This window comes from Myodes glareolus, chromosome 20, assembly GCF_982192425.1.
Source record: "Myodes glareolus chromosome 20, mMyoGla1.1, whole genome shotgun sequence".
Lineage (NCBI taxonomy): Eukaryota > Metazoa > Chordata > Mammalia > Rodentia > Cricetidae > Myodes > Myodes glareolus.
Genome location: NC_142045.1, coordinates 63,513,295 through 63,530,513, shown reverse-complemented (window position 1 = coordinate 63,530,513; position 17,219 = coordinate 63,513,295). Strand labels below are relative to the sequence as shown.

The 17,219-nt window shown below is 40.9% G+C and overlaps 1 protein-coding gene across 1 annotated transcript in view; it reads left to right on the top strand.

Moving 5' to 3' along the window:
• LOC148118872 (myeloid cell surface antigen CD33-like) overlaps positions 1–16,480 on the top strand; it is a 67,049-nt gene extending 50,569 nt beyond the window's left edge. The window contains exon 5 of the mRNA XM_087899414.1: positions 16,369–16,480. Within this exon, the coding sequence (XP_087755540.1) occupies positions 16,369–16,480 (112 nt within the window). The remainder of the gene's footprint in view (positions 1–16,368) is intronic.
• The last annotated feature ends 739 nt before the right edge of the window (positions 16,481–17,219 follow it).

Below are 17,219 nucleotides of genomic sequence, written 5' to 3'. Positions count from 1 at the left end.
TGTCCTATAGAATTTTTTAAGAACTAATCTTGGGTAATATTATATGCAAAAATCATTTAATGAATAATTATTTTCAAAGTCTAAAAAAACTTATCTTTTACAAAAAAAAAGAAAGTAGAGGTGGGACAAGGAGAACAGGAGAATTCTGGGAAGAGGAAAGAGTCAGCCTGGAATCATCACCCAGACACAGAGGAACACAGACACAGAGCAAGGAAGATGTGACTGTCTCGACCAAAAAAGGTACCAAGCCATGTGGCTAACACAGACAGGAATTATGGGCTAATGTAAATTATAAGAGTTAATGAGAAGTCATGGAGCCTCTGCCAGAGACAGACACGCTTAAACATTGCTGGTAGGCCATGACCTTATGGTGATGCACAGATTACTAGAAATAGGTTAAATTAAGATATAAGAGTTAGCCAATAAGAAGCTAGAGCTAATGGGCCAAGCAGTGATTTAATTAATACAGTTTCTGTGTGATTATTTTGGGGCCAAGTGTCTGGGAACCAACTAGCAGCCTCCTACAACAGTTGTCTTACATTGTCAATGAGTCAAAAATACAAATACAATGGGATATTACAGTTGATTACCTATATTACATTTTGGCTCAAAATTTGATTCTTAAACACTGCTTCAATACTAATGTACAATCTATGCATGTGGCTTCTAGAACTAGAAATGTGAAACTCTTTACTGGAAGCAAAACCACATATTTTCAATGAAAATATGCTCAGACCCTTAACATATCTTAAAAGTAATGTCAGCTACAATTTTTCTAATTGTGGTCATTAAGAAAATTATTTTCTCAGGGATGGTGAGATGGCTCAGCAGTTAAGAGCACCTGCTGTTCTTCTAGAGAATCTCTATTCAGTTTTCAGTACCCACAGGACAGCCTACATATACAAAGCAAAAATCTGAAAAGATGATCAGTACTATCATTAGCTCAGGATTGATATTGATGGATGTGTCTTGGAGACAAAAGAAGGCAGAGGGGGCTCTACAGAAGCATAATTGTTCTTCAATCAGAATAACTAAAGAGCCACACAGTCTTTCTGCAAGAGTGGAGACTGTGCACATGTGGTGTGGGGGCATTGGTATTTTATAGGATGAAAAAGGAAAACTTTGGGGATGGAAGAATCCATCTGCTGTCCAGTTCATCCCAATTCTGGAAGGGGTTGATACCAGTAATTTTGGTGGGATCTCCTTATTAGAAGCTTCCCTTGGTGTCAAGTCAACGTTCTTGTTCAAAGCATTTCAGTCCATCTGAGACATTTAGATAATTAACATTTCAAACAATGGTTTATCATTCTGATACCACTTTCCCAAAGCAAAGCAAGTCTGTTTCCTCTTTCCACCATGAGTACATCCTATTTAGGGCTTCAGATTTCCAGAGTCTTTGAATTGCTCACCATGCATGGAAAAGGACTTTTAAAAGATATCATGCAAAAGTTAAAAATAGATATTAAGTCATGTTTAATAGATGGCCTTAATTTGGGTCACCATTGCAGCAATGAAACACCATGACCAAAAGCAAATTCAGTAGAAAAAGTTTATGTGACTTACACTTTCATATCTATGTTCATCCTCAAAGGATGTCAGGGCAGAAACTCAAACCATAAAGATGCCTGAAAAGAATCACAGTGGATACTTACTTAAAATAAAAATTGATTCATAGCCATAATAAATTTGCACACAAAAATGAGAGATAACTTCAAAAGCTGTATTATAGTATGATTAACATGACCTTATTTAATCCCACAGCACTTCCACCCTTTTTTTTCAAAACAAGAACTCTGAATCTAATCTCCTTTGTTTAGCTTTCTTCCTGACCATTATCCATACAAATTGTAACCAACATTCTAAAGAAAGGCAAGCATCCTTAATCCATTTTTGGGGGGGAATGTGGGCATAGTTTTCTAGGCTACATCTAGCTGATTGGGGGTGCTGATAATCTTATGGGGACCAAACGAAAATTTAAAAGGATGATCAAGTTGTAACGGGAGTATCCTGTGAGGCTTGATCATCTCAGGCAGCAGTCTTGAATCTGTTCTGGATGTAGAACTTAGACATCTGAAGTTCATGATTAATGTAGACCCTTCTGTATTTCTTTGTGACTGAATGACTGTGGGACCAGGCAGAACAGAATCTTCTGTCAACAAATGGCACCCAACGTGTAGACAACTGCATCCACAGAAAACCTGAGAGAGTTTGGGAAATAATTCTAGACAAAAAAGAACAGAGTTAAGCATGGCTTCTTGGTAGCATTTTTCTCAGGTGGGCTCTGTTTGCTAGAGGTAAATACATCCCATTCAAGACAGGCTTCCTGACTCAGCTTTAACTATAGAAATGTTGCAACTGTTTTAAGAGGACCTGCCAGAAAATGCTTTAACAGTATTTATGAATTGCTGACAGCTTGCTTCTTGGTAGTGGCAGGGATCTTGAAATGCCATGGAGTTGTGACAATAAACATGGCCATGAAGCTAGACTCTCAGAAAGCTAAAGAATAGGCTGGATCAGTCATCAAAGCCACAGTTTTAATCCAACCCATAGTCAGCAAATTAAAGTCTCATGTGGTCAGAAAAAGAGAGAGATACAGTAAAGATAGATTAAGATGAAAAAAACCCTCTAAATGCTTTACAGTGTGTTAAAAAATATATGTAGACTTGTGAGAGAAAAGAAAAAGAATAAGGTCCTTAAAATAAAAAAAGAAAGAAAGAGAGTAGTTGCGTTTGGTGGCACACACCTTTAATCCCAGCATTTGGATAGCAGAGGCAAGTGGATCTCTGTGAGTTCAAGGACAGCCTGGTCTACAGAGTCAATTCCAGGACAGCCAAAGATGCACAAAAAAACCCTGTCTCAAAAAGCCAAAAATTAAAAATAAAATAAAAGAAACAGAGTTCAAAATAAAGCCACATAAAGATGAAAAAATACACAGAGGGTCTGGATAGTTTTTGCTAATGTGTTGTCTTTAAATTGTTTGATGGTTGAGAAAGAAGCAAAAGCTACTAAAAGATATTTGATTATAAATGCTGCTGGATTAATTCAGCATATATATTTTGAAAATGCCTTTACGTTAAAATACAAGTCAAAAGATATGTTACTTTGGAAAAGATGTTTTGCTTTTGTTTCTACAGGAAATGAGAGGCTATTGATTCATTCTGGATTAAGAAAAATCAGGTTTGATCAAGGAAGACCCCTCTGAGAAATCTCTGATAGGAGTAGATGACCCAGATGTCTGAGTTCTATATCTAGAACAGATTCAAGAATGCTGCCTGAGATGATCAAGCCTCAAAGGATACTCCAGTCATAACTTGATCATAATTCTAAATTTTCTTTAGGTCCCCATAAGATTATCAGCATCCCCAATCAGCAGGAAGTATCCTGGAAAACTATGCCCATATTCCCAAAATATGGACTGTGGATATTTTTCTTTGTTTAGAGTATTGGTTACAATTTGTATGAATAATGGTCAGGAAGAAAATTAAACAAGGGAGATTTGGTTCAGAGTTCTTATTTTGAAAAAAAGAGGAGGGAAGTGCTGAGGGACAATGGTTTTACCCTGTAAAGATTTGTTTCTTGTCCTTGTTTAATAAAATGCTGAAGATCATACTACAACTAAGGTCACGCAGCTCTGAATGTCCAGCACTGTCACAGGTACCATGGTGAAATCTGGGCTGCAACTTGGGGCCATGTCTGAGTCTGTGGACCCACTTCAGCCAGCGTCTGTGTTGATGTCTGTGGCACACAATACTGTCGAAGACCATACCAATGCCAGAGTTCTGGGTTGTCACCTGGTACTCTGTTGGTGTCTGAGGGCCCCACTGCCCCAGGGGCCATGCTGATCTCCAAGGCCTACACTGCCACCATGATGACATCTGGGCCCGGGCTGCTACTAAGGACCATGTCTGGGTTCATAGTCCTACTACAGCTGGAGTCTTTGTGGCAGTCCATGGGGTATGGTAACACCAAAGACCACATAGATGCCTGAGGTCTGGGTCACAGCCTGTGAATATGTTGGTGTCTGAGGACTGTTCCGTCACTGGGGCAATGTTGTTCCCGTGGCCTATGCTGCCACACGGGGACATGGTGTCATGTGGGCCCAGGCTGCCTGTCTAGGGCCATGTCTGGATCCATGGCCTATCATCCATACAGGTTCTGAGTTGGTGTTTGTTTTACCTGTTATCACTGAGGATTGTGCAGATGATGGGGGTTTGGGCAGCTACCTGAGACCATGCTGGATTCCAAGGAATCTCTATCTTGGCTGTAAATATTATGGAGAGAACTCATCAAACAATAGTTTATTTCAAACAAACTTAATTCCATTCATAGGCAAATGATTTTTTTTTAGAAAGCCAAATGCCTTATCTTAAACACTTGTGAAACCATCTAATGGTCAGCTGTGAATTCTTTATACCCTCAGACACTTTTGCTACCAGAAAAAAACTAGTGAAACAATGAACTGTATTTCTTGATCTGCAGGAATTTTGGCTAATACTATCCCTCCAAATACGTGTGCCCACCTTAGCTTAGCTCAAGTCTCTTCCCCAGCCCTGTAGCAGACTGCATGCAAGGTACCTTTTCTCCAACCCTACCTCCATTCCTTAGGGACCTGCTGAACCTCACGGCAGACCCAGGTTTCTCTCATTTGTGGACTCTCTCAGTCTTCCCTTTAGCCTGCACCTATTCCTTTGTAGTCATCTGCCAATATCTAGATGCACCCTCTGCCTGGGACCCACAGTGGCCACACCTGGTGGGGACTTGTTTGTGTGATTCACAGGATTCTTCTTGTCCTCCATTCTCACCCTCAGTCCAGGAACTGCTTGCTAATAGGAGCCCCTTCTCCCACCTCAACTCCATTCACTGGAGACATAAACTCGTGGTAAAGACTCAGGGCCCCTATAGCCATTTCATCCCTAAGGACCCCACCTCTGGGTATGGACAGGATCCCTTCAGTTCTTCCCTGAAGCCCCCTCGTCCTTTTCTCCTATACCACCTCTGTTCTCACCCATTTAGCTGCAAAAATACTCACTAGCAGGAAGCCCACAGCAGCATACTTTCCTAAGATCTAGAGAGGGCAACAGAAACCACAAAACAGACCACTCACCCAACAAAGACAGAATTGGATATCAAGACCTAGAAATACCACAGTCATTCTAACCCTGGCTGCCTAAATACCAGTCCAAAAACCACAAGCATCAGCTGCTAAGTCAATGCACCTCCACAAGAACCCAGAAACACTGTTACAGTGTTTATAGGCCCTGAGAAAGGCAGCATAGCTGAACCATAAGACAAGAACTTCAAAATAGCAATTTTGAATATGTTCAGTCACCTTAAAGAAGATATGAATAAATGCTTTAGTGAAGACCATGAAAATATAAACAATGCAAAGGGGATAATGAAAATAGTTCAAGACCTGAAAGTAAAGATAGAGTCACTAATGAAAACCCAAACATAGAAAACTAGAAATAAACATTTAAGAAGTGAAACAAAAACCTCAGAGGTAAGCCTCACCAACATGCAAGTACAAGACACAGAAGAGAGAATTTCTCTCAGTCATTGAAGACAAGATGGAAGAAATGGTGCTTCAGGCAAACAAAATATTTAATCTAATAAAATAAAATAAAATCCAGGCATAAAACTTCCAGAAAAGTTTGGGACACTTTGAAAAGACCAAATCTATGAATAATAGGAATAGAGGATGCAGAGGAAGCCCAGATCAAAGGCACAGAAGACATTTTTAAATAAAACCACAGAAACAAACAAAAAAATTCCTAAAAAATTCCTAAACAAACAAAAAATTTCCTAAAGAAAGATGTTTCTATGCAGGCAGAACACTAAATAGATGGGATCAGAAAAGAAATTCCCCAAGACACATAATAATCAAAACACTAAATGTATAAAACAAATAAAGACTATTAGAAACTGCAAGGGGGACAATACCAGTTACCATATAAAATTAGACTCATTTGAATAACACCAGACTACTATACTTAGCAAAGCTATCAATCACAATAGACAGAGGGGTTAAAACATTCTATGATAAAACAAAAAATTAAGCAGTATCTATATACATACAGTTCCAGACATACTGAAAATGCTAGAAGAAAACCTCAACCTGAAGAGATTAACCATACCCACAAACCCACAAGGAATAAATAATCTCAGGACAGAAAATCAACAGAGGAGGAAAAATTCACAACACAACAACAAAATAATAGGAATCAACAAGCACTGTTCATTGATAACCTTCAGTAATAATAATAATTCTGCAATAAAAAGACACAGATTCATGAAATTAGAATTCAGAATCCATCTTTCTCCTGCATTCAAGAAACACCCCTTACCATTGAAAATAGATATATTCACAGGGTAAAAGGATAGAAAAAGATATTTCAAAGAAATGGAACCAAGAAGCAAGCAGATATAATTGTTTTAATATCTGAAATAATAGATTTCAAACCAAAACTAATCAGAAGATATAGGGAAGGCTATTACATACTTACTAAAGGGAAAAATCCACAATGAGGATGTTGCAATTCCAAATATTTATGCACCCACATTCGTAACAGAAACACTATTAAGTCACATAGTGATGGTCAGTGATATCAATAAACCACACTTTTCAATAGACAGGCCATCCAGACTAAAACTAAACTGAGAAACACTGATATTAAATGCCATCATAAACTGAATGGACCTAGACAATGTGGGATATTCTTCTGTATATGTGTTGCTTTTATTGGTTGATGAACAAAGCTGTTTTGGCCAATGTCTTAACAGAGTAAAACTGGGCAGGAAATCTGAAGATATATATATATATATATATATATATATATATATATATATATACAGAGAGAGAGAGAGAGAGAGAGAGAGAGAGAGAGAGTAGGTGGAGTCAAGAAGATGCCATATAGCCGCCAAAGACAAAGATGCCAGAATATGAATAGATCCGTACTTATACCCTGCACAATACTCAACTCTAAATGGATCAAGGACTTCAACATAAGGCTAGCTAGTCCAAATCTGAAATAAGATAACATGGGGAATAGTCTTGAACTCATTGATGCAGAAAATGACTTTCTGAACAGAACACTAGTAACACAAGCAGCAGAACCAACAATTCATTCATGGTACCTCATGAAACTGAAAAGCTTTTGCATGGCAAAAGACACAAAGAACTAAAACCACAAAAGCAGCAGGTTACAGAATGGAAAAGTTTCTTTACCAAACACATACCTGATAGATGAGAATTATCTAAAAAAAGTGGATATCAAGAACTAAAAAAACTGGACATCAAGAAAGCAAATAATCCAACTAAAATGGAATACAGAACTAAACAGAGTTCTCAAACAAAGAAACACAAATGTCTGAGAATCACTTAAATGTTCAACATCCTTAGTTATTAAGGAAATACAGATCAAAACTATTTTGCAATTTCATCAGCAGTCAGATCAATAAAATAAATAAGAGCTCATCCTGGTGAGGATTTTTGGAAAGGTGAACAACTTACCCATTGGTGGTGGGATCCTCCATGAAAGGGGAACTATTCTATTAATCTGTGTATCACCACGTGACTGTGGCTTACTGGCTAAAGTTCTGGCGTCTGTCTCTGTCTGGGCTACACAGCTTCTCTTTGACTCTGCCTGTTTTCTCCCATCATTCAGTTCAGTTTTCCCCGCCTATCTACCCTATCATGCCAAGCCAGTTTCTTTATTAATCAACGGTATTCACAGCATACAGAGGGGATTCCCAAATCATCCACACACCAGCCTGGTTTCACCTGTTTGCACACCTACCATGCAGCATCCTGATCATGTCTGATCACGTGCCTACTGTGTTCCCAGGCTGTCACACGGTAGCCTGAGCACACCTGTTCCCATGTTTGCCAAGTACCAGCACAGCAGTTTGGCAGCCTTGGCACACCTGTTTGCATGTCCTCCATGTCCTAAATTTACAAAGCAACAAAATGGGCAAGCCTGTTCACACACTGCCACGTTTCAGAACTGTAGATGGAGGCTACACTTCCCGGCCACCGAGACCCAAAATATTGCACAGAAACTATAGTAATTACAATTCTGCTTGGCCTATTAGCTCAGGTTTCTTATTGGCTAGGTCTTATATTATATTATATTATATTATATTATATTATATTATATTATATTATATTATATTAATATGTGTATTACTACAAGGCTGTGACCTACCGGCAAAGTTCTGGGGTGTCTATCTCCTTCTGCAGCTACATGATGTCTCCTTGACTCTGCCTACTCTCTTTCTATCTCTTCTAGCCTGGCTATTTTCTGCTCTGCCATAGGCTGAAGCAGCTTCTTTATTAACCAGTGGTAATGAAACATATCCACAGCATACAGAGGGAAATCCCACATCACAGAACTATCAGTTGATGTGGTCACACTTTTTTATATGATTACATTCTTCAAATACTGCCACTGAGCATGCCTATTCTCATGCCTGCTGTGCCCTAGTACCACCATAGGGAGGGCTAAGTACCCCTGTTTGCATGCCTGTCATATCTCAGTGCAACATGCCTGTTGTGTCCCAGTATTGAAAATTGGTGACTTGGTGGGGGGGGGCACCCCTTTAATCCCAGCACTCAGGAGGCAGAGGCAGGCGTATCTCTGTGAGTTTGAGACCAGCCTGGTCTATACAGCAAGTTCCAGGACAGCTAGGACTGTTACACAGAGAAGCTCTGTCTTGAAAAACCAAAAAGCAAACAAACAAAAAACAGAAAACAAAACAACAACAATAAAAGAAAAGTGGTGACTTGGGCAGGCCTTTTTGCATACATGCTGTATCCCACCTCAAAAACGTGGTGGAGTAAGCATACCTGTTCAGGCACCTGTCATGTCTGTGCTGTATCTTGGTAACCTTAGCCTGTCTGTAAACAAGATCATTATGTATCAGTTCTGTTATCTGGCAACCTGGGCAGGTTTGTTTGCATGTGTGCTTCCCAAGCCCTTGTGTCCCCACTCGGTGGCTTGGTCTCACCTATTTATGCACATGCCATGTCCCGATGCCATGACATGCTGGTCTGGCTACATCATTTGACTACCCTCAATGACCCCGCACTACCATGTGGTGCACTAGGCACTCCTTTCCACACTTCTGCTGTGTCACTGAGCTGCCACCTGACAACCTGGGCCTGCTGGCTTGCACACTTGCTGTATTCCAGCATCACTATTGGAGTGGCCTGTGCGTGTCTCTTCACACACCTGCGATGTCCAGTTCTGCAACACAGTATGGTCATACCTGTTTGCACACCTGTTTGAACACCTGTTGTGTCCCAGTGCCAACACTTGGTTGTTCCCATGCATGGTGGCCTATACAGATGTTCTTGTACATGTCCCCTCTCCTAGTACAGCAACATGACAGCATAGATATACCTTTTTGCATGCCTGCCATGTCCCAGTGCCGACCTAGTGCACACCTGAACACACATGTTCAGGCATCTATCATGTCCCCATGGATGACACATGGTGGCCTGGGCAGCATGCCTTTGCCCCATACATGCCTGCTGTGTCCCAGAGTGACCATGTGGTGGTGTGGCAGTGGCTGTTTGCAGTGACTGCCGTGTCCCAGTCCTGGCACATAGCAGTTTGAACACACCTGTTTACAATGTGCTGTGTCCCAGGGCTGCCAATTTACATGGTGGCCTGAGTATATCTTTCTGCATACTTGTATCTCAGGGAAACCACAATGTGGCCTGCAGAGGCCTGTTTGCACGCTTGTCATATCCCAGGGCCGAAATGTGGCAGTCTGAGCATACTTGTTCTCAAGACTACTGTGTCCACTGTTGCCACGTCATGGAGGTCTGGGTGGTGACCACGTACCATTACTGAGGAGCCTGGGCATGCCTGCTCACCCCCTAACATGTCCCAGTGACCTGGGCACTCCAGTTTATACCCTTGCATGTCCCACTGGTGCCACATGGCCACCTGAGCATGCCCATTTGAAAGACTGTTCTCCATCAGTGCCACCATGTGGCAGTCCGACCATGTCTGCTCTTACTTCTGCCCTATTCCAGCTAAGCAGTCAAGTGGGTACACCTGCTTGCATGCCCGCCATGTGTCAGGGCATGCACTTAGTGGCCTGAGCACAGCTGTTTGCATGCCTACAGTCACCACTTAGCAGTGCAGGCATGCCTGTTACCATACCTGCCATGTCCTATGCTGACACTTAATAGTCTGGTCATGCCTGTTCACAAACCTGTTGTCTCTTAGTACTGACAAATGGCAGCCTTATCCGAGGACCGTGACATGGTGGTCTTGGAGTGTCTATTAACATGTATGTTGCATCCCACTACCACCCAGTGGCAGCCTGGGCACACAAGTTTGCATGCCTACATTGTTCCAGGGCCACCACTTGGTGGTTGCAGTGTGGTGGCACAGGCCTACCTGTTTGTCCCCATGCTGTGTGTGTCCCAGTGCCACCTGTGCCAGGTCCTAGCATCCCCCCAATGTGACGTGGGCCACCCTGCCCATCAGCTCCTGATATGACCAGGTTTGGAGACTGCATGTGGACCAGCACACCATGGCCCTCATACATGTCCATGGAGTTGGTGATGCCGTGTTCTTTAGCATGTTCGTATGTGACTTATTGGACCTAGTTCAGTAGTGGCATGTGGTACAACTGACCCATACCTTCCAATACGAATAGCTTCAAAATTACCAGTGGGCTAACAAGATTACAGCCCCCAATGTGACCAGCCTTAGAGATGGCATATGGCTCAACATGACTATAACACCATTACATCCCTGTTACACGACCAGGTTTGGAAAAGGAATATGGGCCAATGGTTCCCAGGTTGGGAGCCTGGCACAAAAGGTTATGTTAGCCTTGATATCCTTAGGAATTGTTATTTTTATTGTCTGGGGTTGAGGGAGTCTTGCTGATATGTGCTTGGTTATGTTCCCAGGTAACAGCTTTTTCTAAAGCAGATAATATGAATATTCTCCGACAAGTAACATAGGATCTTGTAGCTGATAAAAATAAATATGATGATACATCTGGGATAACATTTATAGAAGAAGACTTCTTTTGCCCTAAGGGCATGCATAAGGGCCACTCAAAATGTTCTGGAGTTGCTGAGATCAGAACAAACTCAGGGCCTTTTATATGCCTAAGTATGTGGAACCTTTTCACTGAAGGCAAACAGGTCCTACAACTCCAGATTGGAAATACTTAAAATATCAATAGGGCTTCATGGTGTCATAGAACACTCAAGGGAAGCATTCTTATGGGAATGCTAAAGCAAGAGTTATGTAATCAAACTATGCACCTGGTCCCCAGACAAAGGGAAGCCGAACCACTGTCTTTCTGTTGAAAGTAAGCCACAGACAGACTCAATTTTATACAGTGAAACATGGGCCTGCCAACGCTTTCCCCCTAAATGGATGGGCTCTCTACTCTAGTTCACGTACAGCTCAATGGAACAAACCTCCCATTTTACCAGTAGAGGCCCCCTAACAGAATTAAATGAGCTTCCTATTCTCATCTCCTTAGCAGTGGGTGCGAATGACAGCTAACCTGGGACTGGGTGTTAGAAGAACACTGTCTTTATAAATATGGCACCATCATCTGCCTAACCAGACTATAAAGGACAAGGAGCAGCTGTCTGAAGCATTAAGATCAACACAGAATCATGTGGAATCCCTCGCTGAAATGCTCCTATTAACAGCAGAGAAGAGACAATGGCATTCTTATATTAAGGATGTTGTTATTGTGATAGAGACATGGTTAAAAAGAAGGGAGAAAAAAAGCACTAAAATATCTGTAATTCCTGGGGTAGCTACTGAAATGGGAAAACTTACCTGGTATCTTTCGCAGGGGCTTTCCTCCTAAACACTTTGAGTCTGTTGTTTGGACCCCATGTCCTAAACTGTCTGATCTCCTGGGTAGGAGCTTAAAATGATGTTGACTTCTAGATCTGCTTATTAGGTAGCAGTCTGGTTCCCGATGAGTCAGAATTCCAAAGTTGGAGCCTTTATATGAAATTCAGAAGCTCCAAAAAGGGAAGACTGAAGAAGAAAAAGAAAAATAGCAAGCTTTACGGTGAACAGACTTCCTTCGGCGACATCAGTCTATACAGGCATGAGAAAACATAACGAGGGAGCAGCGTTGACACCGAGCTGCTGACTTCTGCTTTGTGAATGTGTGTCCCTTTCTCTCTTCTGAAACCTGCCATGTCTGCTCTTCTCTCTTGAGACACGAGCACCAGCAATATCCACATAGACAGCACGTCTTGTTTGCTAGAAGTGACACTATCTAAACTAGAAACTTACATTTCAGGTTCAAATTCCTGCTGTGTCTTGGCACCACGATGTGGTGGCCTGGATATGCCTATTTGAACACCTACCATGTCCCAGGGTCACCAGGTGGCAGCCTGGGCATGTGTAAGCATGTGCCTGATCGCCTGTATCCCTTGTCTGAGCACTTGACAGAACAGGCTCAATGGCTTACATATGACCTGAAACCCAGTGCTACCATATGGCAGTGACGACTTCACCTTTCGCATGCCTGCCATGTCCCACTTGGGAATAACTGGTTTGTACATCTGGTGTGTCCAGGGCTGCCACACGTGACCTGTGAACTCCTACTTGCAAACCTGCCATGTCCTGGAGAGACCACATGGTGACTGGGCTTCCTGTTTACATGACTGTCGTGTTCCAGGACCACATGGGAGCCTGTGCACAACCATTTACACACTGACTGTATCTCAGTGCTGCTGCATGGGGGCCTGGGAATGTTTGTTTACATATCTGCTATGCCACCACAACACCACATGGCCTGGGCACACTTGTTCGTAAGTCTCCTCTGTCCCAGCACCGCCATGGGGCAAGGTGAACATAAGTATTTGCACCTGTGTTTGCGAGTGATTCCTGCTGCAGCACCATCGCATGGCAGATGGGCATGTCTGTTCACAGCTCTGCCTGTCCCAGCACCATCGCATGGCAGACGGGCATGTCTGTTCACAGCTCTGCCTGTCCCAGCACCAAACACGGTTCAGCTGTGCAGTGCTTCCTTAGCGTTCCCAGAGCTTTCTTTCCAGGATGGAGATGGCAGCCATCTTCCTTCTTCCCTTCTTTTGAAGGAGAGGGGAAGGAAAAGAGAAATGCAAATAGAGAGGAAGGGGAGAAAGAGGAGGCGGGAAGAGAAAAGGGAAGAGAAGCAGAAGAAAGGAAAGGAAAAGGAAGGGAGGGAAATGTCCACAGGCCTCAGCATGAGGTGTTTCCTCACACAACCTTTTCTCTTCCTTCCTTCCTTCCTTCCTTCCTTCCTTCCTTCCTTCCTTCCTTCCTTCCTTCCTTCCTTCCTTCCTTCCCTCTCCCTTCCTTCCTTCTTTCTCTCTCTCTGCTTTGTTATTTGTTCTGTAGCTGTGTTTCTTTTCTTTTTCTTTTTTTTTTGAGACAGGGTGGGACTGTGTAGCCCTGACTGGTTTGGAATTCTGGAGACCAGACTGTCCTCAATCTCACAGAAATCTGTTTGCCTACCTCCTACGGAGGTAGAGATAGAAGTGATATGGGTGGGTGGAGAGAGATATATAAGGCAGAAGGAGACAGGAAGCAGGGCAGCCTGAGGATCAGTCAATATGAGGACAGGATTGCCCCTTCAGTTTGAGCATCGTAGAAGTCAAAGAAATCATTGTGGTTGGCCACACTGCTTCTTTGATTTTCAACATTAACCCCTACATATGACTCTGGGTTTTTATTAATAATACCAATGAGAATTTGTCCCATACATGAATTCTTCCCTTGGTCCTTCCTTATAACCTAACCTCTCTGGGACTGCAGATTGTAGCATGATTGTCTTTTACTTTAGGTAATATCCACTTATGAGTGAGTACACACCACGTTTGCCTTTCTGGGTTTGAGTTATCTCACTCAGGATTGTTTATTTCTAGTTCCATCCATTTGTCTTCAAATTTCCTAATGTCATTGTTTTTAACATATACTCCATTGTGTACATGTACCACATTTTCTTTATCCACTCCTTGGTTTAGGGACATCTAGATTATTTCCAGGTTTTGGCTATAGTAAATAATGCTGCTATGGACATAGTTGAACAAATGTCCTTTTGGTATGATTGAGCTTCTTTTGGGTATATGCCCAAGAATGGTTTTACTGGGTTTTAAGGTAGATTGATTTCCAATTTTCTGAGAAACTGTCATACTGAGTTCCAAAGTGGTTGTATAAGTTTGCACTCCCACCAGCAATGGAGGAGTGTTCCTCTTACTCTACATCTTCTCCTGCATAAGCTGTCATTAGTGTTTTCGGTCTTAACCATTCTGACAGGCATAAAATGAAATCTCAGAGTCATTTAGATTTGCATTTCTCTGATGACTAAGGATGCTAAATATCTTCTTAAGTGTTTCTCTGCCATTTGAGATTTTTCTGTTGAGAACTCTCTGTTTAGATCTGTATACCATTTTTAAATTGGATTCTTTGTTTTTTTTATGTGTAGTTTCTTGAGTACTTTATATATATTGGAGGTCAGCCCTCTGTCTGATGTGTGGTTGGTGAAGGTTTTTCTTTTGCTGTAGGCTGCGGTTTTGTCCTATTGATGCCACTGAGAATTTTCTACTACTTTCCACCTTATGTTTTGAGACAGTGTCTCTCACTGATTCCAGAGCTCACAGATGGGCTAGCCTGAGACAGTGTTTCTCACTGATCCCAGAGCTCACAGATGAGCTAGCCTGAGACAGTGTCTCTTATTGATTCCAGAGCTCACAGATGGGCTACCCTGACTTGGTCTATACAGAACACTCTCTCTCACTCTCTTTTGTAATCTCTCGACTAGAGACCTTTGACCATTTGTTTTCTAGATGCACCCACCACAGACTCAGTGGGAGGGTAATGCTCATCCCCCTCCCCCACATGCACACACTGCCCCACACCACAGAGAGAATGCAGCCCCATTCGGCTGTTCTTATTAAAGAGCAATTCTTCTCCTGCAGATGATTGTCTGCTTTCCTTTATTTCCATGTCACCTCAATCCTGATCTAATTGGAACAGCCTAACTAGGCATTATTAATGTTTAAAGCAATAGCTGACTATCCAAAAAGTAAGAACTTAGTCCAATGAGAAAAACATAAGAAATTAAAATTTAGTCATAGGTTTTTAATGTCAGTGAAATAATATTAAGAACAATTTAATACTTAAGAAAAATTGTAGAAAATGAATCCTTAATTTTCTCTTAGTGTATTAAATTAACCTTAAAAATTTTATAGTCTTTATTTTTTAATGTAGTTATAGCCATATTCATTTAAAATAATTTTAAAACATGTTTAAATCTTAAATAATATTATTACAAAATTTGGAAAACCATTTTAATGAGGTAATTTTAAATGAAAGGTTAGGAGGCTGTATCTAAAATAAGAAATCATCCTATCTCAAATATCTAACAGTTATATCACAGGTAAAGTATATTAATAGTTCAGGTTTCATAAAACACTTTTCATTGTTATTGTCAGCGGTCCCTTTTCATCAGTGGCATGAGAGTTCGGGATGTGTGACTTCACTGTAGTTCTTAACATATGAGGATGGTCCAGAAACCCTGAGGTTTCTATATCAGCCTCAAAATAGGTTTTTAAAATGTCTACTTAAAAAATACTTAGGGTTTCTTTTGCATAGGCCTGTCTAAAATAAGGATCCTGAATAACCCATTTGGTTGTTTGTTTTTAAAGACACTGTAGATGTTAAAAAAAAAACTAACTAACCTTTAAAATCCTTAAAATGTTCATGTTCAAAAATACACTTTCATATAAACCATATATGTCTAATAGGAAAAACAACATATTCCATAGTGGGGGCAATGTTTTTTGGAGTCAGTCAGCAGCCCTGAGCCATGTTTAAATTATATTTTTTATAAGCCTCATTGTAAAAACTAAACTTATTATAGAGATCTTCAGTAAATACCATTATCTATTTATTTATATATAGTCCAATCTTAATGAATAGTTTTATATTAAAACAATCTTGAAGAAACCATATGAATTTTGTTATTCATTCTATAGTAGATAACAATGTATATAAGTACACATATTAAAAATCTGTTTGGAAGGAGACATTGCAAGGTGAGTCCACATTGCTAGATATGAATTCGTAGATTGTTTTAAGAGCAAAAGCATATTTTAACAAATATTGCACCGAAGACATCTTGTTTTTATTTTTAAAATCTATTTTTATTATTACTGTGTGTGGAGATGCATGCATGAGTGCAAGTGCACATAAGTGTCATGTTGTAAGCGTCACATCTTAAGCTTCCTGGTGCCTTCTCTCTTACTCTGTATGAGGTCAAAGAAACTGACAGGCCTGGCAGCTCATGCTGCACAATGTTGCCAAAACTCCACAGAGTTTCCACGTTGGGATCAGACACGGTCAAGGAGAACGTGGAGAGGCTGCTGAAGTCGAGTGAGAAGCAAGATAGAAAAGAGAAGCCAAAATCTAAAAAGAGGGAAGTCTAAGCGACAGAGGGAACGGAAGAAACTTTCCTTCAAAGCTAACACCTTTAAGAAGAAAGGGCTTTCTGGAGATGATGAACATGTGGAGCCTCTTCAATCCAAGGAGGCCACAAAGCAAGAGGAGGCCCATCAATAAAGCACACGGCATCAAAATGCAGCACTTCCAAGAAGACACACCAATACACATGAACATGCATAAACATGTCCATGTACAAACACATAAATGTATCATGAATGAACATGAACACAGATGTACACATGTACACACAGTATATACACACGTACTCATATATGTTTTCAAGTGGGCATACAAACACAAATATACACATATAAACACAGAACATACAAATGTACACACATAAATACTCAAATATACATATACATAAGTATACACATGTAAACACAAATATATCTATATACATAGACAAATATACATACATCACATATGTACATATGTATAAACATTAATGTAAACATGCAAACAAAATATATACATGTACAAGCACACACATTATACATTTATGTGCACACACAATTATTAGTTTTTCATAAAGACCCTAACCATAGCTCTAAACCCTATCTCCAACCCTAACTTTTACCCTAACTGTGAATTCTAACCCTAACCTCTAACAATAGCACTACATCTCTTACCCTAACCTTGACCTTTTGTGTAACTCTAATCATCCTGAGCCTGATTCTTCTCCTGATTTTAACCCTAACAACCTAACCCCTCTAACTCTAA